This window comes from Falco biarmicus, chromosome 19 (assembly GCF_023638135.1).
Source record: "Falco biarmicus isolate bFalBia1 chromosome 19, bFalBia1.pri, whole genome shotgun sequence".
Taxonomy (NCBI): Eukaryota; Metazoa; Chordata; class Aves; order Falconiformes; family Falconidae; genus Falco; species Falco biarmicus.
Window position 1 is genome coordinate 5,558,600 of NC_079306.1, and position 25,496 is coordinate 5,584,095.

At 44.3% G+C, this 25,496-nt stretch overlaps 1 protein-coding gene across 11 annotated transcripts in view; it reads left to right on the forward strand.

Moving 5' to 3' along the window:
- The first annotated feature begins 2,690 nt into the window (after positions 1 to 2,690).
- POGZ (pogo transposable element derived with ZNF domain) overlaps positions 2,691 to 25,496 on the forward strand; it is a 37,601-nt gene continuing 14,795 nt past the window's right edge. For 2 of the 11 annotated variants that reach the window (XM_056322144.1, XM_056322145.1), the window contains exon 1: positions 14,128 to 14,252. In XM_056322144.1, the coding sequence (XP_056178119.1) occupies positions 14,129 to 14,252 (124 nt within the window). In that variant the 5' untranslated portion in view covers position 14,128. Of the gene's footprint in view, positions 3,092 to 5,951; positions 6,035 to 10,331; positions 10,434 to 10,467; positions 10,767 to 14,125; positions 14,253 to 20,979; positions 21,295 to 22,800; positions 22,906 to 24,153; positions 25,181 to 25,496 lie in introns of those variants that run through there. The other 9 variants (XM_056322149.1, XM_056322146.1, XM_056322148.1 and 6 more) reach the window with 9 other exon arrangements.

The following is a 25,496-nucleotide window of genomic DNA, read 5'->3' on the forward strand; positions in this document are numbered from 1 at the left end:
CTTTCTACTTCAAGACTTCTTTCCTGCTTCTTTCAGCCACAGATCATCAATGTAAACACCTGTAGTTCAACAGATCGCCTAGACTGCCCTGAATGCACATCGCTGGTATTTACAGGATGAAACACAAGTGTAAACACTTGTGTGCTGAGTTTTAAAACACAAGTATTCTTATTCCTAAAGAAACAGGAATTTTATTTTTGGAGCAAGAATATCAAACTCCTGGGTTTGCTACCCTTGTGAATTTACGCACTTCAATAGCAACTAAAAATGTCGCATTCCACTGCACTCCCCAGATAGAGAGCTCTCCTTCTGTTCCAGCTGGACACAGCAAAAACGAAAAATAACTCACCAGCGGTGATGTGAATTAAAACGGCTGCATTCACCCTGTCATTAATTTATTTTGAATTTGGTATCTGCAGACCCAGATACACTGGGTAAAGACAAAGCCACGCTGGTGAAATTTTATGGCTTTTTAAAAAAAAACAACTTTGCTTTTTTACCCTAGGTCTAAGAAACATTGCATTTACATTGAAGGAAATAATAAAGTTTGGGATTAGCAGATGGTAATTTTTTCAGTGGTAAACACAATCATTAGTCATCCGTTAGTAATATAAAACTTCATTGGTAAATCCTTGCTGCTATCGACATCTGAATTCCATTTACAAACTTAATTTTTCCCATTTTTAGCAATGCCAGTGCGGCTGGCTGTTTTCCCTTTCATGTAATGAACAAAATCACTTTTTATTCATAGCTTCTGCTTCCAGATTATCTTTTTTTTGAAAAAGCAAGTGAAAATTGCTATTATTATATTAAATAATTAAATAATACTCCATCTAAGGCAGCGGCTGCAAAGTACAATCAGGAATACAAATGCATAACTATCCATAATGATGTTTGTTATTACTATCAGTGGCATAACCACAGAAGAGAATGCAGCTCTTTGTACTGTGTATGTATATGATTTATAGGTGACAGATAAGACAGTTAAATGAAAACACGTCCCTCCAGCACGAGGTGAAGTAGCCTGGCGCATTCCGTAAACCAGGAAGAATGACTGGTAACTCACAAAGACCATCAGAAGAAAATTAATGTGATTGTTTAATGAACTGCAGAATAATAAATCACGTTCTAGCAACACATGGGTATCACAGCAAGGGGGTCCATTCGGGAGGCACGCTACTTGCCAAATTCAAAAGAGTGTTTTAAGAATAAGTAAAATACTATTTTAAAGTATGCTGAAGATGTGTTAACCAAGTTATAAAAAATGTGTACTTGTACTTCTGTTAAACACGTTAACTATTAAAAAATATGTATTATCTGTTTTAAACACACGATCTTCAGTATTCAGTCTGCACGGTATGCCATTAAAAGCTGTATGTCCCATCATTCCTAAATTGGTCACAACAATAAGATCATTATTAAAGATATAATCATGATACTGAGTTCATTATTAAAGATCTAAACCATTTCAATTTATGCTTGGGAGAACTGTAGTCACTGATGATACGTTGGCTTGACAGCCCAGGAAACTTATATGGCACCAATCCAGCAACGTACTTAAGCAAATGCACGATTTTAAGCATTTATATAGTTGCATTGACTGCATTTGGATTGTTTAAACATGTAAAAGTTAAATATACCCTTAAGCATCCATGGTAGCAAAGCCCTTGCACATAGGTGGGCAGCTCCCGACATTGGCTGCGCTGCCGTGCCCACCCACCTGCCTCCTGACTCCCAGAAAACCTCCAACGAATCCACGGAGAAAGTTTATGGCTATTTACTCCTCAGCCTCCCCCTTGAAGCCATCCAAGGAGGGATGAAACCTGTGCCAACTTTTGCTACAAGCCTCACCGAAGGGAGATTCAATGTGAAAGTAACAGCCAAGTTTTATTAAAAAGGCCTCTAGTGGTTTCTGGAGCTTGGAAGGCTCTTTCAGCACTACACGCATCTTCCAATGGCCTGGAGCCACAGGCCTGCGGGAAGGCACTGGCAGTGGGACACGGGGCTTCTCAGGGCCGGCAGGTTTCAGCGCCATCGGCAGCCCTCCTCGCCCTCCCCACCAACACTGCCCACAGCACCAGCCACCCGAATAACCCCGCAGTGAAGGCACCAGGGCGCAATTACGAGGCCAGTAAGGTTAACTACCCCTACACCTATGCAGGGCAGCACGGAGGCCTCACCACACCGCCAACCTACGGCACCTGGGGAGCACAAACGCAGCAGACGCTGCCGGAGGCGGCCAGCCCCGAACACAGGCCAAGCCCCGCGACAGGGCCGCCCACCCCGCACCGGGCAGCGGCGGGGCCGCCCCCCGCCCCACAGGCGCCCGGCCGGCAGGTGCAACGGGGCGGGCAGCCGCCGCCTGAGCCCGCCTGAGGAGATGGCGGCGGGGCGCCAGGGCCCCGAGGCCGCGCTAGGCCGCAGAGCTGGGCCAGGCGGCAGGCCCCCCTCCAACCACCGCGGGCTCCCCCGGGGCCGGGGCTCCACGGGTCGCAGCCTCCCGGGGCGGCGGAGGCGGGGGCGGGGGGAACCGGCCCACCCCGCGCCATTCGTGCTTCACACAAACTTCGTCAGGGCCAGGGCAGCGGCTGCGCCCGCCTCCCGGTGACGTCACCGCGCCGCGCACCAATCCCCGCGCCGCTCCGCGGCCCAGAAGGAAATGACGTCACCGTATCCCTCCGCCGGCCAGGTCCCCTTTTTGTGTGTGTGTGTGTGTGTGTATGTGTGTGTGTGTGTCTGCGGGCGCTTCGCGCGTGTATCAGCCCGCCGGGCGCGCTTTTTTTTTTTTTTCCTTCCCCCCTTCCCTCCCTTTTCCCCTCTCTGCTGAAGGGGGGAGGGGGGGCGGCGGAGACACACGCAAAGCACGGAGCCGCCCCCCGCGAGAACGTACAGAGGGAGAGCAGAAACAGATAATTCCTTTTCCTCCTCCTTCTCCTCAGCATCACGCTCGGGGTTCCCGGGGGCTCATGCCACCTGCCCTCCCCTGCCGGTCGCCTCGCCCGGAGAGCGGCGGAGCGCGGGGGGGGCCCGCACGCCGGGCCCTTTAAGAGCGAGCGGCGGCGGCGGGAGCGCGGCGGTGCCGGTGAGGAAGGTGAGGCGGCGCGAGCCCGTTATGTGTGGGGGGGGAGGGGGGCGTAGGGAGGGGGGGGCGCAGCGCGGGCGGCGGTTGGTGACCGTTGGAACCGGTTCGAACCGCCCGGGTCTGGGGGAGAAGGGGGGGTCGGCCGGGCCAGAGCGCGCCGTACACAAAGCGGCGGCGGGAGGAGGAGGGAGGGCTCGGGGCTGCCGAGGCGGGGGACGGGGAGGAGCCGCGGCGGCGGCTCCCGCTGGGCGGCGGAATGCCCGGGCCGCCGCTCGCCCGCCCGGGCGCTGAGGGGAGGCGGAGGGATCCGCGCACACCCCCTCCGCCGGGCGGGGGGGGGGGGGGGCGGGCGGTGACGCGGCACCGGCAGCTCCCTCCGCTCCCCCCGCCGCTCCTGTGGGCGCCGCGCACAACGCCCCGGCCGGAGCGGGGCCTCCCCCGCCGCCCGCGGGCCGACATCCCCCGGGGAGGGGGTGGCCGCAGCCCCCCCCCGTCCTGCCTCCCCCTCCTCCTTTTCCCATGGCTGGTGCTGGGTGGGCGGCCATGTTGGGCACGGGGATTATTTTTCTCTCTCTTTCTTAGCCGCCACAATACACCCAGGGTGGGTTTTGCGATACTTCTCTGGAGAAATACCCTTTTCTCCTCTTCTTAAGGGAAGCGGATGGTGGGGGGAGTCTCTGCCCACCTCCTTGAGGGAGCGACACCCCCCCACACCGTGGCCTGCTTGTTCCCCACCCTCACAGAGGGGTCCCCCTCTCCCCAGAGGTCGGGGCCAGCGGGCCGCCAGCCGGCCCCTCTCCTCAGCGGCCTCCCCTGCTCCGCCGCCCGCCACCCCCTCCTGTCACCCTCGGTGCCGAGAGAGCTCTGGGTGCCGGAGCCCCTGGCCCCGGTGAAAGGGGCTCTTCCCAGGCACATCAGAGGGGAAACTGTTCTTTTTATTTGCTTCCCTGAGCTGGCGGGCCCTCTCCCTGCGTTCCTGCCTGCCCCATCCCCTTAGCGCTGCCCAGACTGCCTGGATCACTCGCCACCCTTGGTAATACCTGCTTGCCTGCCCCACTGCTGGGGCAGGGGTTCCCTTCAGCAGGCTCTCCTGGAGAGCCTCTGCATTGCCAAAAGACTTAATGCAAAATACCCCGAGGCTGATTCTTCTGGTGACAGAGAACAAAAATTAGATGGTTGTTATCATCAAGATGTTTGCCTGGCCCTTACTGTGGCCCTGCTCTCTCAGGTACCTGGGGAACCTGGGCTACTATGTTTGGGCATCCTTGCTCTCTGCTTCTTTCCTTGGCTGGCATGCGACATAAAGCATGTGTGAAGATGAAGGAGAGGCATGAGTCCCGCTGCCCAACACCCTTGCTGAAAACATGCAACACATGACAACACACACAGCTTTATTTTTATTAACTTGGCAGCAGTTGCAGCTGTCACCAAGACATACCAAATGGGGCAGGAGTGAGTGATCGGAAGTGGGGGTAGAGGAATGGGGGGTGGGAATGATGTGTTGCTTCTTTTAGGAAATAATTTGCAAGGATAGACAAATTATGCATATTCCCAACTCTGGTTCTCCGTGTATGCTGTCTCAGAGCTTCAGGTTGCTGCAGTTGTTAATTTTCATCCTTGAATGTGAAGCCAGGCTTGCTGTACGCACACTTTTTTCTTTTTTTTTTTTTTTTTTTTTTCCCCTCCAACTGTATTAATTATTAGCACGTGTAATTAGCCCTGTTCTACAGGGCTACCTGCCCAGAGGGTTTGCTCTCTGTTGCTGCTTTAAGCTCTGTCTGGGTGTGGGGTTCTGCAAATGTTATTTACAGTTGGTCTTGCGTTTGTGGATATATATGGTTACATTGTTTGCGCCCCATCCTCACAGCTGCTTAGATACTGTCAAGAGAGCCTCCAACTGTTCCCGTGAGTAGACCTGCATCCACACTGACATGAGTGGAGTGCTCCATGCTGTCTCCTCACAAAAGAGCCCGTTGCAGAAATATAGCTACAGACATGCTCTTGGCCTCTAGAAGCTTCAAGGTAGTCCCATGCTCACAAAATACGCCGAAAACCAGAAAGCGGTTTGTTTTCATCACTCTGCAGTTCAAACTTTAAGGCAGATAACAATCGTTCTAATTGAGTGTGTAATAATACATTTTAATTAGTAGGCATCACACACTTCAAAGCCTTTAATAAAATATATAGGACTTTAAATGATAGCATTTGTAGGAAACGTAACATGCCTTTTGAAATTATTTCAGTACCAGCAAAGTCAAGTCAACCACATCAGTCAACAAAAAGTAAATTTACCTTGGCCTGAAGGATGTAACTGTCGAACTCTGGCATTCAGCTTGCGCCATGCTTTTCACGTTCCCCCTTCCTTCTCTTTTTTTTGGAGATGTTGCTCTTGATGAATAGCCCTGTGAACAGTAATGAAAACATCATCCGCTATGGATTTTCATCACTTAGATTGTATCACTTTTAGGCTGTGCCAGTTAGCCATAAAAAGCCACTGAAGAGCATTATCTTTTTTTCAGGGCAGGGATTGCAGCATGTCTTGACAGCAGAAACCTTTATCGTAGGATTCATTTGCATTTAATGTAACCTCATTAGGTTTCTAGGTTCTTAAAAAGTTAAGGTACATTCCTTGCCGTTAAGTACGTGTTATTGAAAGTAAGCAAGAAAATACATAATGACAGCAGTTCCATTGAGGTTGTGTGGTCACCAGGGGAGGACACAATGGAGAGAAGAAGTGGCCATTCAGAAGGAAAACTTGGACAAGAGAAATCGATTTATGCATTAATTTCTATCCTAAAGCGTGCATTGAATCAACTGCTCAAGCTTATTTGTAGGTCTTCTAAAAACAGCCCTCAATCTTGTATTTTAGATCTTCTTTTCGGAACTGACAAGAGGGAAGGAGGCTGTTTTATAGCAAGTGGTGAAGAAAATTTGAGGGTCAGTTAATTCTTGGTATGTATTTTTGGAAACGATTGGGGTATCAATAGCATTATAACCACGATGCAAGTAAATCTACAATGGCCAATCTGGGCGGACATAAAAACTGACAAACATTTGGCAAGAAGAACGAAGAAAGTTTATATACTTGGTGCTTTTAAATTTTTAATGTAATCTTCTGGGAGGTAGTCTGTGCACAACCTACCTCTACCTTCTGTTGCAGGGCAGAGTAGCCACATTTCCTCGTTTCAGCGGAGTTGGTAGGATGCAGTTTGCCCTGGGTGAATCCCTTCTTTCCCCAGAAGCCTGGTCGCCAGCCCACAGCGGCTCCTCTCTGGGAGCTGTTGCAGTGATTCCCTGTGCAGATACGTTGCAGGGACTTACTCTTTGTTCTGGGGCTTCTTTGTGCCAGCTGTGTCCCAAACAGCTATGCTGCCAGGTGTAATGTCGGTGAACAAGGTGGAAGCTCTGTACGAGAATGTGCAGGAGCCACGTTTGGTTAGTCGTAGACTTCTGGAAGATGCAAGGCCGGTCTTTAAAGTTCATAAAATACTCTGTCATCACTTCCTCAGCTTGCTTTTGGTCCTTCATCACTAATAATCAGCTGTGACTGTGGGCTCCCCTTGGGAGTTGGCTGGGGCTTTTTTCTTTAAAAAAATTTAAAAACCCACTAGCATATCAGTGCGGTCTGCTATTTGGATTGATTCTCACTGCATATTCACTTGGTTTTCTACATTGTAAATTAACATGAATATGCATATTCTGTCTTGAAAATGGTGAATAAAGATTTAAATTAGGATTTGTGAAGGCTTGGTGTTATCTTTTAGGGTTAGGATATCTGTTAGTTCAAACTACTTAACTTGCTACCTGTTTTGTGATGGTCAAAGTGTAAACGTATGTACATCTGGAGTTCCTTCATAGCCAGAGACAGTACCAGCTGCTCAAATCTGGGCTGGGGAGTGAGAGGTGGGAACGGAGGTGCCTGGGTCCTTTGCGGCTCTCTCAGTACTTCCTACATCTGATCTGGGCAAGGCTGATGAATTCCTTTTCTGTTTTTCCGTCAGTAAAGTACATGGCTATATTCGTACCTCTGTAGATAACATCATGTTGGAGGGAGGATGCTGTGAAATTCTGGGTAATAGTCTCTGTCCCTCTGGGATAATGGTCCCTGTCCCTCCTCTTTGTTCCATCTTGAAACAAAATTCAGCCTTTTGCTTTACCAAGTCACCTCTATCACGGGGTACGTATTTATTTCTGACCTGCTAGTATGCCCTTAAGAGTGATTGTGTTGCAGATGATTGCACCCAGTAGGCAGAAATTGGGCCACCAGCAGTGCCCTGACAAGTACTGATTTATTTATACTTTTTTTTTAATTAAAAGCCATAGAAAGTGAAGCTCATACAGCAAGAGTAGCGCATCCCATCATGTGAATTTTGAAGAACACTGTGAACAAGTCATTAATTTGAAGTCCTTTTTAAAAAGAAGTGTGTGTGTGTATACAGCATATGTATGTCATAACTTGTTTGCTTTGTGTCAAATAATATCAAGCTGTGAATGGAACTGTAAATATATAACCACACATCTTTTAGAGATCACTTCAATGAGACACAGCTGCCTTACTCTGCAGCTGTCATGTAAAACCTGCTATCCACAGGTGCTTTAGATAATAGAAAACACTTGGGACCTGATTCTCTCTGCTTGCATTGCTAACTCAGTGAAATCACTGAGTTAAAACTCACATTGTGGTAGCAGAGTCCTTTGTTTGCCACCCCATTTAGGTGGCAAAACTGGGCTAAGTGTTTATTTTGTTCATTGAGATGTTTTTTGAAGATTGAAGTGCCGGCGATCTCTAAACCACAGTACAATGTTTTGTCCTTTCTACCTGCTCAGTCATTTTCTCTTGAGAAAATAATGACAGTCTATAGGGATTATAGCTGGTATCTCTCTAACTGTGTGAAAGTGGTTCATTGATAAATAGGTGCAATTGGATCTTGGAATTCAAATCTCAATTGAAATTACAAAGGAGACTTTTTTTTTTTTTTCAGTGAGGCATAAGAGAAAACAAAAGGATTTCTCCTCGTAATGAGGTGATCTGTCTAGTTGTATGCAAATAAAACATCTTTATTGTTGGATTTCCCCTGGTAATGGTGATCATGTCGATCAGAGAATGTAATCAGGTGGCTGGTCTCTTAATACAAGAGTTTAATGGCTGTTGGTTATTTTCCCCTGTATGGCAACAATGAGTATGAACCACATCAGCTGACAAAAAATAAAGGGTCTGTATCTTGCAGTTGTGCCAATTATTTGTGTAAGGCTAATATGTGCTGGCTCTTCCCTGAAGGTCTTCTCCCATTTTCCAGCTAAAGGGGAGAGAAAATATCTTTCGGTCTGAAAGGCTTTATTTCTTGCAGTGTGTCTAGAACATTTTGTAATTTATTTTTTTTTGTAAATTTTTTGGCACCCATATTTTCAACCAAGCATCTGCCAACTATGTGCTGAAAAGCTAAATGTGGAGTATTTATCATTGGGATTAATCACTTTATTGAGCAAAGGCTTCTTACATACAAAAATATTCAAGATCAAAGCTTTGAAAAACAAAGCTGTTACATTATAGAAGAGAGGAGACATTTTCTTAGTTCAGTTGATATGAACAGATGAAATACTATGCGCATAATGTAAGTTAGTGTCAAAAGAAGCTTGTAACTACAGTCTCTTTAGCATTTTGTCTTTGCATCTTCTGAATAATGATGAGGTGTTGAATAATATATCTTTTACAATGTGTGCAAAGACTTCCTCTGTAGTTCTAACCTTCCTGGGCAGACATATGTGCATGCTTTAATTAATACAGCAGGTTATTTATCCTGACTATTTATAGACTGCCCATCGCTAGAGCATTAAGGCACTGTTACTTGTCTGGCGTGGAGTAATATGATTCCAGACAAATAGTTACTGTTGTAAGTGTCACCGGTTTTGCCAGCGAAGAGAAGCTTTGTCCTAGAAGCTTCACAGGATTTTTTTCTAGATGTTTCTCTGAAGGGTGAATATTGCGAATCATAAATACGTAGCTATTGATCAGTTGTAATGGCTATCCATTCAAGGTCTTAGTGTATATCTTGTATGAGATTTTGCTTGTTTTTACTAAGATCTTGTAATTATAAAGAAGTTTATGTTAGCAGGCAGAGAAATAATATTTAAGGTTCTTTCATTCTTGCTTTCCCCTGCTAAGCAGATCTCTAGCATAATCCTGTACTTCAGAGCTTCATTTCATGGAATGTATTTTCTTGCCTTTTGTCATTCAGAATTTATTTTTGTTGGCACTTTTTTTTTTGTCTCTTTTGTTTTTTTTAACAGAACAGGAGGAAGTTTGAGTTTGTGTTCGGTAATGTGAGCAGGGGCTGGGCACTGAGTTTTATTTCCAAGCCATTCACTGCTAGTAGAATCTTTGGCAAGTCACTTAATTTCACTGAACTCTTGTTTCCCACCTTTGAGAGAAGGTTAATAAAAATTTTTACACACTGCAGGCTTTGTGTAAATGAAGAAGCTAGTAATGTCTTTGAAGCATGCAGGTAATGGGTGCTAGGGAGGATGTGAGCTTTTTCATGCTTAATGTAATACACTTGGTTAATTGTATATTAGGATTATTCCAGTACTCTTTGATTTCTTTTTTCAATATACTAATGTAATTTTATTTGACAAGTAGGAGACTTGATTTACTTTTTTTTTTATTTAGTTAGCTATTTTTTCTCTGATAACAAGACATTTTACTAAGACTAGTTTTAGGCTGTGTTTCTGTGAAAAAGTTCAATGGACGCGTTTGAAAAGCTACTGCTTCATACAGTATTTATGAGCAGGAGTTTGTATGTGTTAAGTTGGGGTAATTTGGTTTATGTGCGATGTTTATTAGTAATGTTTTGTTTATTCAGCAAGATGAAAAGCGTTAACTGTTACCGGAGTATTTAATTGCTTCCTGTAGCAAAAGCCTCAGTGTCAACAGCTGAAGTGTGCTTGCTGTTTGGTGGTAGAGCAAAAATATCTGGTAATACATGTTTAGTTCACGAGTTGCACAATGCTGTAGAAAAATGGAGCCTCAAATGCCCCCCGGCAAGCCATTTAATCCACCTTGCCTCCCTTATAGTATATATACCTTCTCTTACAGATCTGTCTGTTCCCAGGGACATCCAGAACTGGAAATGTCATCAGTTCCCTGGACAGCCTGTTGCAATGCTTCATCTTTATTCCTAGAAGCTTTTTTGGTGTCTGGGTTGGAATATTCTGTTCTTCAGTTTGAGCCCTTCACTTGTTTCCATCACAGGTGTGGAGAACAGACCGCTTCCTTCCACTTTGCGACAGACTTTTACATGTCTGAAGGTTATTGTGCTTTCGGTAGTCCCCTCTATGGATTGAACAACTCCAGGTCGTTCCATCTTTTATTGAAGATCACCTTTTCTAGCTCTTCTGGACTCTGCAGTTGGTTTAAGACTGGCTCGGTGTTACGCTCCGGGCAGTGTTACAGCATGCAAAGCGCAGCCTCCTCAGTTTGCCTGAGGAGCCGTTAAATGTCCCTTTGCTTTCTCCTGCTAGTGGATTCCACTGGCCGACTGGGCAAGCCTGAGCTGTTACTGGGTTTTTCTGAAACGCGTGCTGAATCGCATGCTGGGAAGGCGCGATAAGAGCGAGGAGTAAACAGCTGCAGAGATGTGTTTGAATACCAGAGCAGAGCGCTTGGGGGACAGCTGGAAGAGGCAAGGTCATGTAAAGTTCCCGAAAGAGTGCTTTTTTAGGTTAAAAGTTAACTGAGAAGGACTTGAAACGCTGAGGAAAATACATTATCTCGTTCTACCTGTGTTCAGAGAAACAGTATTTATACTTCCCTTGTAAAAGTCACAATGCTGGATAATGTTTCTCTACCGAGAGTTTTGCCTGATAGCCGAACAAGCCCGTGAGCACCCCTGATTTGAGCAATCTGCTTAGGTCCCCCCAAAAGACTAAAAGAAGTAGTCTTGGTAGGAGTAAGTTATTTGTGAGTTGGATTGGACTTTGGGGGCTCTTTATCTTCTTTTAAAGGCCTCCATAAAGGGCAAATCTGACTTCATAGAGACCAAAAGTGAAATTATGCAGAAATGTTTTCATTTACTGCATTCTTTTAAGATTCTGTGCTGCAAGTACACAAAATTGTGAGACACGGGGATAGCTATTTTAAATATATATTTCAAATTGGCAGGATGTGTGTGAACAGGCATAAACCTGTTTAGGTAGAAGTACTACTGCTCTGCATCCTTGCTGAAGTGATGACAGGACTAGTTGTTCGGAGTTGTGTGTGGGGTAAGATAAATGAGATATAGTCTTTTATCACTATGAATGTTGAAGTGGTGAGCAAAAGAAGATCAGCTACTGAGCACAAGTGGTGTAGTGGCTTCCTTGAAATATTCTTTAGTCTTAAAATGAATATTATTGTGCTTCAAAAGCATAATTAGGAAGTGAGAATTACATGTATTAGTATAACCTATAACCAAGCATAAAACTAAAATGAGCATTTCTTAGTAAAACACCATTGTGTGACAACAGCATCAAAGTATAAGCTCTGAGAATCCTTTTTAGACAAATACAACACAGAAAAATGAGAGGCTGTCTTTGTATCTAGAGGAAAACAACGGTATGTGTTGTTTCAAAAAAAAATAAGTGCTGGCAGTTTGAATTTGGCAAATGTTAACAAGTTTTTAGGATTCTTGGGGGTTTTGAGGCTTATCGGGTTATGACAGTTACTTCAGATCAGCATTTGTCAAAAGTTTGTTTTGGCTTTGTGTTGCATTGCAGGGAATTCCCGATGATGGTGCTTTTGCACTTTACAACTAGCGTGGCACAACAAGGTACAAATAAAAGATGGTATTTGCATAAGGTGGTCGCACCCCTGGCCTTAGCCTTTCCTGTAAATCCTAGCTTGGGACTGATTTACAAGCTGCAGTTTATAGCAGGTGCAGCATTTGTTTGGCCAGAATTATGACTGTTAGGATAAGAAGGGTAGACACAGCTTAATGATACAAGATTTATAATCTAATTGCTCTGTGGTTACATAATCCCGCTTGCATTTTAAAGTTACGTCTCTTCCACTTTTTCAACAGTGAGCTAATAAACGTTACTCTGTGTTTAAGCCTTCTGGTCAGCACTGTTTTCTGTGGCCATTGAAAGCACAGATTGTCTGCACACGAGTTTGATTATTTTCTTGCCTGTCCCCTGTTATAAGCTGTTTATTTTGGCCAGTTTGTCTCAGAACGGTTCTCATCAGACTTTTATGGCTGTCAAATGGTAGTAGAGATGACAAAATGCAATCATAACAGTCTCTTTTGCCACCAAAATGTAATCAAGAAGAGCAAAATCCCTCCTGGACGTCTTGATTCCTGTTCACTCACAGTACAGAACTGCTGCTTGTTCTGCTTGCTAGCCTTTCCGGGGGTTAATAGAAGAGGGAACGAACTGATTCTTTTTTTACTATAATCCAGGTGGGAAATTAAGAAATGCAGGTCTTGTGGTGTCTTATTTCCTATAATAATCCTTATTTCCTTTAAAAAGGCAGTTGAGCTTTTAGAATGAGACCTATCAGTTAAAGACTTCTAAATGTATTACTAAGGAGAATTAAAATTTTGCATAAGCATCATTTATAAGTGAAGGTTAAAACCAGCCAAATCCTGAAATGGTGTGAAAACTAGGTCTGGGAGAAGCTCCTTTCAGCAGCTTGGCTTAATGGCTTGAAAGATGTCAAAGTGTGATTGGAAATGTGTGGCTATTGATTAGATCTCATAACAGTAGTGAAAATCGGCTTTTTGGAGACCTTTGGTGGGAACTCCACCACCTGCTGAGAAGCCGTGTCCTGTAGGACACTGGAAACTGTTGCTAATTGTGAATCATCTTGTTTTTAAGTCTGGCATGATTGTCTGAATACTTAACTCTTAACTTTATAAACATGTACAGGTTTATACATCCTTGAGGTCTAGATTAGATGCAGTCGCAGGAGAAAGTGTCCCAGTGAAGGACTTTCACTGTAGGCAGATCCCTAAAAACTTGTGTTCTGTGCGCAGTGGTGCTCGGAAGAGCAAACAAAGTGGGAAGGTATGTAAACAGTGGAGCAGAAAGTAATACTGTGAATTATAATGGTATAAAGTTGTTACGCGGGCAGTGATACACCCCCTGCTTATCTAATTGCCTTTGTTTCTGCTCCTCTGTCTCACAAAAACGTAGCCAAAATAGAAGTTTTAGAGTTTGGTGGCAAGAATGAGAGAGACTTATTCATGAGGAGAGACAAACAGGCTTGAGTTGGCTGTTGTGTCTTTTCTCTGAGTAAGTATAGTAATGGTTATACCTAGTGACGAGTAGTGCAGGAAAAGTAAATTGGGTGCTTTGCTCCGGAGATCAAGAGAACGTTCGTTTGGGTTGACAGACAATAACTATGGATCTAATTGCAGAAAATCCCTTTACTCTTTAATTTTATTTTGAACTAGTTCATAATTGTCTTCACATTCCCGGGTACAAGGAAGAGGAAGAGCTGGGGCTGTGGGAGCGTGCAGGGGTTCGGGTACATGTGGGTTCGAGTGGAGGGGTCGGCTAAGGTTAGCTGAGGACTGTCCTGCATTTGTGCATGCATTTTTTACTCATTTAAGCTTGGCTATTCTGTCTGTCATGTGTGTTGGCAGTAATCCTAGAATATTCAAAACCATGAACAGAGCAAAAAGCACGATGCTTCTTTCAGTCACAGTTATACATGTATTTAAAGATACTGGGGTTTGAGGCGGTGACTTTTGATTTCAAAGCTGTTAGGTTGGCTTTCTTATGCAGGAGAGGCAGCACCGCTGCAATTTTTAGTCAAAAGTAAGGGTTTTTCAGTACCAACTTCACAGACCTATTTGAAAAGGAAACACAGCCTAATGAAGTAGGATGTGGAATCAGCTCTATAACTGGAGAAATAAGTAAGAACCTGAAAATACACCTTTGGAATACTAGGAAATAAAAACATTGTTCATATCTCTGGCATTAGAATTTTTCTTACAATGAATGACTGTCGCTGTCTGACAAAATCCTGCTATCCAATAAAGGTTTCTCTTCTCTTTCCTTTGCAGGATGGCGGACACGGACCTTTTTATGGAATGTGAGGAGGAGGAGCTGGAACCATGGCAGAAAATCAGTGATGTGATCGAAGATTCTGTTGTTGAGGATTATAATTCAGTTGATAAAACTGCTACGGGTAATCAACTGTTTTACTCTAGAATTATTCCTGTTATATGTTCAGTTTTTAAAGGGAAATGGCAGTGATTGGGTACATCTTCCAAGTAAACAGTCTTATTTGATAGCTAAAAACCCCATTAATGAGTAATGTAACAAATTTCAATTTCTCTAGTTGTGCGCAGAGCTTTTGAGTGCTGGGTAGAGCTGACAACGATGGCAGCGCTGCATGAGGGCAGGTTTCTTCTGAATAAGTAGTTTAAGAGGCAGGGAACAGGGTCGTTTTTTCTCTGTGCAAGACAATAAGATTTTCGCAGGTGTTGGAAGGAGTGGCCTGTTTGAAAAATGAGAAGGAAACTTTGGCGAAGTTACTCCTGTTCTACAGCCAAAGTAGTAGTCTCTTAAAAGTAGAGAATTTATAGTCTACATAGAAGATGATGCTTTTTCTTTTGTGAAGTGCTTTAGTACATATCAGCATTCAGCGGTTGATTTTGATCCTTCTGGCAGTTTTGAAACGAGTGAGGAAGTCGGGTATTCGATTAGTGAATTGTATTTCCTATGACTTCTGTAATCAAACTAGTGAGATTAAAACTAGTTTATTATTACTTATTTAATCCATGATTTGATATGATCAGTTTCAGTTGAGGGTTGGTTTTTTTTTCGTTTTGGTGTTGGGTTTTTTGCTTGTTTTCTGCAAATGGGAAGATGCATAACTTTGTTCAGAGTCTGCATTTAATGTGCCGGTCAGAGTATGTTGTTAACTGTTAGTTGTCTCAAATTATGAGGAATTTGGACCCATAAAAAGCAGTAATTGCTAGATGGGAGGTTTTATGTTTTTCAGATGCTGTATAATCATCCAATTTGTAATGGAGCCCTAACTGAGTAAAGATACAAGGATGATACTTTCTGATTGTTGATTTCTGTTGGCCTGAACACAGTGAGTTGGGCCATTGTGCATATACCTATGTGATACAAATTAAGCCTCGATGAGGAGCATTTCATGATTTGGGAGTACATCATACGTTACTATGATCAGAAAGACTTGCATTCACTCTCCCTTTGGTTCTTGCCACACACTTGAGTCTGGTGCGTGGAAAAAAGAATTCTTACCGCAGTTATGTGTGTGGGTGAGGTAGTCTGGCACGTTTGATAATTTAGGCTTTTGTTCAGCCATTTCAATTACCCTTTTCTTGGTCAAGATCAAGCAAAGCATCAGCTTAATGTCTGGAATAGAGGTGGGACTAAGCCTTGTTGTAGGCCAGGGGTAGCTAATGACAGCGTTTAAACGTGTCTCGCATTTCTGGCTGCTGCAATGCTGAGCACGGATCCTGGTGTGAAGTACTGTGGGAGCATTGGTAGTCAGTGCTGCTAACTGGTAGTAGCTGTTCCACACGACTTGTGGTCGACACAGGGTGTTCATGGAAGTATTCTACAGTCAGGGCTTTGGAAGGCTTGTTGATAATAATGAGTAGGATGAGGCTGTCCCTGCTTAGGGAAGGGCATGCTTCTGCTGCTGTCACCTGCTTCCTCTTGGCCTGCCAACCAGGGAGGATGTGGAAGGAGTTTACTTGGAATAGTATTCAGAGACGTCAAGGTAGGAGGATGTTTGGAAGGAGAAAGTGGTTCAGTCATAGACATGTTGAAATGGACATAAAACTAACAGTGGTCTTGAGTAAGTTGAATTTCTCTTGCTTGTGCTGTTTGATGGAAAATACAGAGCTAAAGAAGTTGGATGCAAGTATGGACTATTTCATGAAGCTAAAAATTTTACTTAGTGTGACAATATGGTGGTACAGCTGAGAAGCACGCTGGTATGGTGTCGCTACAAACAAATTGTGCTTTCTCTTTCTTTTTTTTTTTTTTTTTTTTTCCCTAAATACAATTATGCCATTCCTTTCTAGCAGTTTCAGTGAGTCTGCAGGCCGTCTCTGCCCCTCTGCCAGCTGCTGCCCATGCATCTGTAGGTGCTAATCTCTGCAGCCACGTCTGTCATTAGCAGTGGGGCTCAGAATAGTGACAGTGCTAAGATGACGCTAGTGCCAATATTTGTGAACAACAATGGTAAGCAGAAATGCCTTCAGTATTTAGAGCAGTTTGGGGTGCAGAGAGGAAATGCGAGGCTCACTTGCGCTCACACTGTGAGCTGTGGGCACGTGAGACTTTACGGGCTGAGCAGGGAGGTGTCGGAGCAGAATTTGAGTGGGAGTCATGCTAAACCTTGCAGGGACTACAGGGAGTAGCAGCTGGTTTTCTTCCGTTCAAGAATGAATCCAGTGCCCTTACACATTAGTGGAAATTACCATTAATAGTATTACCCTCCAGGTAAGGTGTAAAATGAAGGTCCTGACTACTCAGTGTCACTCTGGTGCATCATGATGTGTTTTGCAAGAGCAGATGTGTTAAACTGGTATGTTTGGCCAAATTCCAGGGTGAATAATTCTGGCCCTTTTTGCTTTTAAAGGGTTGTCACCCTTCATTTCAGAGATAGCTTGTGTAATATACTGAAATATATAAAGTGGGGTTAGGATTCTTTGGGATTAAGGAGCTGGAAAAATACTTTTCTCAAACTCACCTGAAAGTCATTGTATCATGTAATAAAATATGATCAGACACATGAGTAATGAGGGAGGTTCTATACACTATTTGAAACAGATACTTCTGTTGGGAGTGTCTTAAAAGTATCTTGAATTCCAAATGTATTGGATATCACTATGTAATGCAGTTGTGATGAATATTTCATAGCTGTACCAATAAAAGTAAATTGAGACAGATGTTCTGAATCGATTACAAGAAATTAATAAAGGCTTGGTGATACCAGTGTGCTATAATTAGATTAACAGTTAAGAAAAACAAGTGGGGTTACTTACTGAAAAAACTAATCTTCTGATAGCAATATGTTTATCAATAAAAGATCGTGTATTCTTCTGACAGGTTCAAATATGCCCCTGTAGGGTCGGCTCTCCAAATGATTCCCAGATCCCATGAAACCAGTGGGATTTGTACAGGACTCTAATTTGGAGAGGCTTTTGTCACATCTTAAATTTGAAAGGATTGTGCAGAATCACAACAATCCACGAAACTTTCTTCTTTGTTACTTTTATTTGTTTTCCCTCAAAAATAAGGCTCGTGGTGAGCTCTGGAATGTAATCCAGAGCTCCGTTGTCTGACCTGAAAATGTAGGGAGGAAGGCTGAAAAAGAAAACAAACTTTGATGCTTTTGTTTTCCTTTCTCAGTCCCTTGCTGCATAGTCTGATGATGCCCAGCATCCTCTCAGGGCTGCGAGAGCATTAGAGGTTTAGGAGGATTCCTGCATACTGCTGCTGTAGGCTGGGTGGAAATATATATTTATATTTTTTTTAGCATCTGTGGTACAGTTCAGAGGTACATGGAAGTATTTTCCTAATGGCTTAGTTCCTTGCAGGCTTTGGAGAAACCTTTCGCTGAAAAGCCGGTGTTCTATTTCTAGACATTAATCGCAGTACTCTGTACTAGAGGGATGAAATCATAGGCATAGCTACCTATGGTCATCACCTTTTATATGCTTATTATTTTATTCTGGTTTGCAAACAGCATTAGCGGTAGCTATCAGGGAACCTTCAGATTATACTCCGTAGCTTAAAAAGTGGAGTCAGGCAGGGTCGTTACTCAGTGTGACTTCATCTGTCACTTTCCATAGTCCTTTTTCTTTTGTGTATCTCTAGTAGTGTGTCATCTAACTGTAAATTACCGCTGTGGAAGCAACCTGATGGTTAGTGTGGTTTGTTGGGCAGGGATTGACTGCATTGGTTCAGCAGAAGATTGCTTGACCCATTGACTTCAGGACCGATGCAAACCCAAATTCTTCAGCCTACAGCATGGCCTTTTCTTTCCTGTTATAGTTGTTGAGTCCCAGCTCTTGTGACATGACTTTGACTGGCAGGGGAATCCTTTTTGGCTTGATGCCAGTGAGGATTTTGAGTGGCAAAGTGCCACAAGGACATCTGTCACCTCTTCAATCCCTGCAGTCTCCGCTGGCCCAGTAACTGAGGGTCACATCCCAGTTTAAGTTGTGACTATGTGGAACGCTCATGAAATGAGCCGTGTCTGGAGTCATCCCAGCTTTCAGCAATCTGTTTTTTATGCTCATGGCTGTCGTCTTGCGTTTTGTTTTACATTAATTAAAAAGACTTACAAGCTAGGGCTGAAAAGGACCCATTAAATCTGTCCATTCTCCCAGCGTAAGGTTTTGTTTTCGTTTGTAATTCACTTACGAGCAAGCCTGGAGACTTAAAATTTATCCTTTTCTTAAACAACGGCATCCCTGTTGGTAAATATCTAACTTTCAGGACTGTGTCAACAGACACAGGCTTGAATTCCTTGTGAGGTGTATTGTACCGGTTCTCCTTTGAATGAACAGAGCAGAAGTGCGTCCTGGGCTGGATAGAAATGACCCCGTGTCCAAAAATCAAGAAACAAAATTTCCAAACTAAAGGTGGAAATACCTTTTAGCTTCTCTTTTTCTATCTTTCAGCTGGATCCAATTTTTTCCCTGCAGATTAGTTTTAAAATGTCTTGAATTACTGGGACATAAAAGGAAAAATTATTGGAAGCTAAATATATTTGAAGTGACGCTCGGCCTAATTTTTTCTTTCCTTCGAATGCTCTTAGCTGTACCTGTATCCCACTCAAGCCAGTTCTTTCTTATGTTACATAGACATGCATAGCTAGCTGGTGTAACGTGTCTGTCCATTTCTGCAGAGTCCCCGTATCCAAGAAAGCACTGTTGTTGTTGACAAGAAAATGAGATGGGTGCCACGCGGCACATCAGCCTGACAGCTTGACTCCTTTTTAATAATTCCACCATCAGATAAAAATATAACTTACGTTCCTGCAATTCCTTTTACCACAAGAATCACAAAGTGCTTTTTGTCCTGAAAATACAGAAACTATAGAAGAAAAATACCGTGCTTATATTTAGAATGCAGCAATTGCGTAATGGTATACGGTTAAGGCAGGCTGGGATGGGAAGTGACAAAACTTAGTCTAGTTTAAATTACTGCTTGCATCAGTGCGATGGGATGCTTGCAGTGCATGCTTGCTCTGTGTACTGCCCTGTGATCCCTCTCTGCCCTAAACTGTATATAACATACAGTGTAATTTCTGTCTCTAACACTTGTTGACAAAAATTACATGTTTGTTTGCATCAAGCTCTGCTAGCCTGTCATCTAGGGAGTGCGTAATGGCAGAAGCTTCTCTTAGCTTTGCTCCCTGTGCTTCCCGTGTCTTGAAGTATATGTGTTGGAGCAGTGCTCAACCTGCCATACTTTCTGGAAATGGATACAGAGAGCACAGGAGCCACCTCAAGTTCCTTCTCCAAAGAATGGTGGAAGGCTCCTCAGATACCTGCAAGTGTCTGTCCCCAGGCCTCAGTAATCCCTTACATCTCGGAGCACCCTGGTGAGCTGGCTCTACTAGTTTTTCCAAATCACCTGCCGTTAAAGCCTTAAAGGTGTGTCCCTACACTGCTCCTTTTTGTCCCTCAGCCATGGGTGCCAGCTGCCAGGGCCATCAGAGAACAAATCCATCAAGGAATTGCATTGTCCCAGGCTTATTAGTTCATGCTTTGTAAGCCTGAGAGGACCTTTGTTGATGCCTAAGTGCTGAATTCAAACTCTAAAGAGACAGTGACACAGTCCTAACCACTTGGCATGGATTTTAATGTGGATTGTGTTGGTGGTAGGAGCCTTGGCACCGATGGCCCCCTTAGCAGTGGTGTGGCTGCTCTACCTTTGAGGTCCTTATCAACACCTTGGTTGTTCACAGTGCAAGTAACTTGTTGATGGGCCCATCGCTAGCATTCTTCTGTAGGAGGGTTGGCCTGTTGTGAAGCACACGCGATCTGTGTGGGGGTTTCTGGAGCATCAAAGAGGTTTTGTCAGTCCAACCTTTCCTGTGAACAGCCAGGGCATGTCTGACAAGAGTGGCTCCTCCTTTAGAGGAGAGCGTCTCAACTCTGCTTAGTTGAGAGAGAGGATAGAGAAAGTCCTCTTCTACATGTTGATGTTCTGCCTTCTTGGTAGCGTACTGGAAGTCAAGGAGGAGTCCAGGAGGGTTGCTTCATCAGCTGGCATTTAGGTCTGAACAGCCCTCCTCTGAGAAGCTAATTAAGCTATTTCCAGCAAGGTGCTTGGAAGAATCATACGCTTGAGAGGTAGGAGGAGAAGAGAGAGGAATGTGATTTGTTCTTACCCAGCAGCTGATTTCTGCCATGGTCTCCTCATTCTCCCTAGATGAAGTAGTGAGTCTATGCACATCTGTCTTGGCTAGCGAATTTAAAGTGCTCCAAGACCTGTGGAAACCTTAAAAACCTTGTTGGAAACAATCGAAGAGAAGTACTGCACGCTCCTGGGCACGCTGCTGCAGAAGGCTTGTCGTTCTCACTTATGAAAGTCTACCAAAGCCGGGCGGCAGGGGAGGGGGCAGGAAACTGGGCATACAACTGTGTCCATCCTGGCCACATTGAAAAGAACCTGCAGTTTCTGGTAAGGAATTAGAATATTTACCTATGCTTCTCCTATTATTTTGTCTAGTAATGATAGTGTTCAGGAGAGCAACGTGGCAGGAACCTGCCAAGTCCATGCTGACTGAAAAGAGTCAAAAATCATTGGACTGGTTTGACTAGAAGATTTTTGTCAGCTGATCTCTGCTTTAAAGTGGACTTAAACCCAAAGTCATCTTCTGTTTGTTAAACCAGTACAAATGTTCCCAGGTTATTTGTAAACTCCGAAGGAGAGCCAGAAGGAATTGGAAACCTGACTGTCACACTCTGTTTGAGGTTGCACAGTGGCCTTTGTACTATCCGTGAGGTCGTCATAGCTTCAGTCTTCAGGATTTCTCATGGAAGTTCCAGTGGCAATGTAAGACCTCTCGTCTGCAGTCAGATTTTCAGCGATTGGCAAGGTCTCCGCTCCTTGAAAGATTTGGGGATGACTGTGCGTTCCTTGTTAGCCAAGTAAGATCCTCAAGACACTGAAGAGGAGAAAATAAACTGATGCTCTGGATTTGGGCCTTCATCAGATATTAGGTAGGATGTAAATGTTTAGAACCTGATAGAGCTATCCAAAGATTATTTTTTTTCTTTTTTCTCAACTTTGTCTCTTCTTCGGTGATCACCGTATTTTTTCGTATTGTGAAGGGATTACTTCTCTGAATTTTTTTAGATTGCAAATCCAGTCTGTCTGTCCCTAGTTTTCATCCATTCCTTCTCTCTTTCCTATCCCTCTTCAGAGACCGTGCCTTATAAATTAACAGAGGCAAGAAGCATGCCCTCTTTGGTTTTTTCACTTGAGACTAGAGGCAGCATGTACAGAGTTCAGGCAGCAGTGGGTTTGTGCTCGTTGGTTTTGATCTTAAAGAAATTGGTCCAAGATAGGCTGCCAGCCTTCATGATATCTCGGCATCTCCATCCTTTGCCTCAGTTTGAGGTTATGTTTGCTGATTGACGCTTTTTTCTTTTTTCATGCTTTGGAAGTGGGAGCTGGTGTCTCTTCCCTGCTGTCTGAGGCGCTTGAAAAAGCGAGGCAAGACGCGATGCAGTGTGGGCCAGGCAGTTGTGTGGCTTGGATCTGAACCTTCTGACGTAGTCTTCCATTACCCTACTGTTTCTGCCTAGTATAATCTTCATTAAAACATTTGGATCATATACCCTGAGGACTGCCAGCCAGGCAGCATCCAGACTGTCAGTGTAAAGCATCTTCCATTAACAGAAGCTGGTTTGGCTGTGGGTCAGAACATTTTGGCACGCAGCAGGTCTTTTCCTGGATTCACACAGTTACGTAGGAAACATTTGCTGTTCGGGTACAGCAATCCTTTCCTCTAACAACATCACTGAAGCTGCTGATGGACCGGTTTGTACTCCTGAAACAACCTGAGTGTTCTGTCACTGTCGTGTCATTGTGCCGCAAGTCTGCGGTGGGAAGATTTGTGTGGGGTGTCCTGGATCACGCCTCCTTCTGTTGATTTGGAAGCTCTTTGTCCTCAAGCGTGGATTGTAGTAACAACGGGACTGAGTAGTGCAAAATGCACAAATACATGAATGAGCTAAACTTTGTGAAGAAGCATGGTATAGAGGAAGAAGGAATTGAAGTGCAAATAAGTATCCTGTTCGTTTTCTGGAGCTCAGTTTGAAATATCTGTGGCTTGATTATTTTTTTTTTTTAATGTTTTTCCCTCCTCCATGATATTTGAAAAAGTAATGCATTTTATATGTGCAGATCACTTGCTGTCTTTAGACCTGGCTGCATGTATTGTATGTGGCTGATGCAGCTGCTACAAGGGAAATTAACTGCCTCACAGTGCTGTGATGCATGTTGATAGCACCCTGGTGTGTTGGCTGCTGCTGAGCAGCACTCACGGCATCAAGGCTGTCTCTCCCACATCCCCCCTCACCAGTAGATGGGGTGGGCAAAGTTTGGGAGGGGACACAGCCAGGACAGCTGACCCAAACTGACCAAAGGGATATTTCATGCCATATAAAACCTAAGAGAAGGGGAGCTGTGGGGGGTGGGGGGGCATTCATGTTACATATTTGTCTTCTGGGGAAATTCATGTTACGTATTTGTCTTCTGGAGCAGCCACTACACATGCTGAAGCCCTGATTCTTAGGAAGTGGCTGGATGTTGCCTGCTGGTGGGAAGTAAATACACTTTTCGGTTTCCTTTGCTTCTGTGCATTGGCTTTTGCTTTATTAAACTGCCTTTAGCTTGACCAATGAGGTTTTTTCCATCTTATTTTCTTCCCCCTGCTGAGGGGGGGAGTGATAGAGCAGGTTGGTGGACACCAGGCATCCAGCCAAGGTCGACCCGCCACACGTCACCTGTAATAGGCACTTGGGAGATGAAGAGGTAGTGATCACCAATGGAAAAAGTAAATTTTTTGCTAAGCTGCACAATGGGATAAAAGTAACTTTTTTTCAGATGACAGTCATAACCTTACATACCAGAACATCCCTCTCTTCGATGCTGCCATCGTATTTCCATCATTTACAGTACAAGAGTTGGGAATGTACAGGTGTCGCCTCATTTCCCGCATAGCTTTGCTTTGCTCCCTGACCATCGGCCATCCTGTGCACAAAGTGAGGCAGATTTCTGTGGAAAAGACAGTGTCTGGCTGTAAGTTAAAGTTGGTGTTGGCAGAAGGTGTACACAGGCTGCCGTAGCCAACCTTTGCAGTTACTGCTTAGCTTGATCCACAGCACAGCCTGGAGCTAACACGCTGTGTGGGAGCAGGGAGTTATGTCCCCCCTCCAGCAGACCAGCCTCTGAAGGGGAGCGACATCAGAAGTGTTTGTTGGTAGCAAAGGTTTTGTCTATGTCCTCTAAACCAGTACCTTCACGGTTGTAGACCGCTTCATCCCATCTTTCACTAGCACATTTCTTCACAGCCTCCTCCTTCATCCTCTCTTCTGCTTCTTCTAATTCCTTCCTCATCTCAAGTGCCAACAAACATTGGCAGTAGGTGGAAGACTCTTCTGATCTGTGTTTTGCTGCAACTTCAGCCCCCGGGTTGCCACAACAGATCGGTCAGTATTCCTGGGTTTGGATTTCCTCGTTCTGTGCAAATAATTGCACGTCTGCTCTGGTTGGCAATAAGAGCTTGTGGAACTGGGAGGGCACATGGGACAAATGGGATCTTGACTGAAGGACACAGCCAACTGCTAGTGTCTGCTGGGCTGGTGCACATGGAGATGGCCAGGAGCTGATCAACGTGGATTTTCCTGGAGGTAGTTTGAGATCATGGGAGGCCCTTGGGCAGCTGTGCAGAGGAAAACGTTAAAAGAAGAAAAGGCACCAGAAGAAGCGAAGTTTGCTGTTCTTTAATGACTGAACAAGTCTTGTTCCAGTCTGCCACAAAAAAAAAAAAAAAAAAAAAAAAAAAAAAAAATTAGGGAGACCTCAGTCTGTACGGTTAGCAGTTGACAAGGCAATAGGATACCTCTTTCATCTGCAGGTAATGGAAGGCATTAGGTAACCCTAGCAGTGGTTGTGGGAAGTTTGCGGTCAAAACTTGACCAGGCGATGTGCACCTGAGGGCAGAACCTTGTGGCAGAGTTACTGGGCAGCTGTGTCTGGAAGCACCAGGTCCACAGTAGATGTACACAGTGAAAATCCGTCGGGGAAATCCCTCTGGGTGCAGTGGTGGGCAGCACCAGCCTTGGAACTCCCTGGCAGCTAGGCACAGTTGCAAGGAATCAGGTTACTGGTGCGCAGCATGAAGTGCAAGTTACTGTCAAACAAGCAAGCACTATGTAAAATCCATTAGTATAAAACCTCATGAAGATGTTTTAAGCTGAGTGGGTTTACTTGCAAATGCAGCTGGCTCCCAGCACCTGCACAGACAGCGGGTCTCGGCTGACGTGGTGTCTCGCTAAGCTGCGGTAACAGAATTGTTTGCAATTATGCGACCATGCTCTCACACCAAAGGACTTGTGTGGAGTATTCCATGTATCGGGTGATGTTAAGGATGTTGGTTTTAGCAGATAAAACTACTGTCTTTTCCTCATCTTAATTTTTTTTTTTCAAGCAGGGTGTTTCACTTTTGAATCAGGAGAATAAGCCCTTTGAACCGCTGTAAGATACTGTTATAACGCAGGCATCGTGAATTTGGTGTGATCCAGATGTTTTGAATCTGGTGGGGGTTTTTTCTCCTCCTTTTGTTGAAGTTTGTCTGCTTCTTCAAAGGTTCAGTCCCATAGTCCTCTTTTCTATCCAAGGATGTTGAAGATAACTTCAGGTTACTTTAGAATTCTTGTGACCTCCTGGTTAACTGAAGCCCTCGGCAGACTCCGGTGTCCCCAGTGGTCTGGTTGTCGATGTTGTTCAGAAACTTCCAGTGTTGCTCTACTTCTGGTGCGTTTCCTATGCCAGGGGTTGTACTGGTTCAGCATAGGTTTTCCCAGTATCTGCCAGCAGGTGAATTTTTACTTAATGAGACTAGAAAAAATATTTTCTTTAGCTGCTGTAGTTGTGTTCAAAGGGCACGTAGGAGCCAGAATAATCAGTCTCTGAGGTTGCTCAAGGCTAAGGCATTTGCACGCTTAGTTCCTAGGCAGCTTGGAAAATCCTAGCCTAAATGTGAATGTTCAAACAATGTATAGAAGGGTTGGATATTGTAGCAGGTTTAGTTTTAAAACATGCTCTGGAAAACTCATTCAAATTCTGAAAACTAAAATTGCCAGCTGAGCGTGTGTGAGAAGCAGCAGCCTTTTTACCTGACAGATGTGACTTT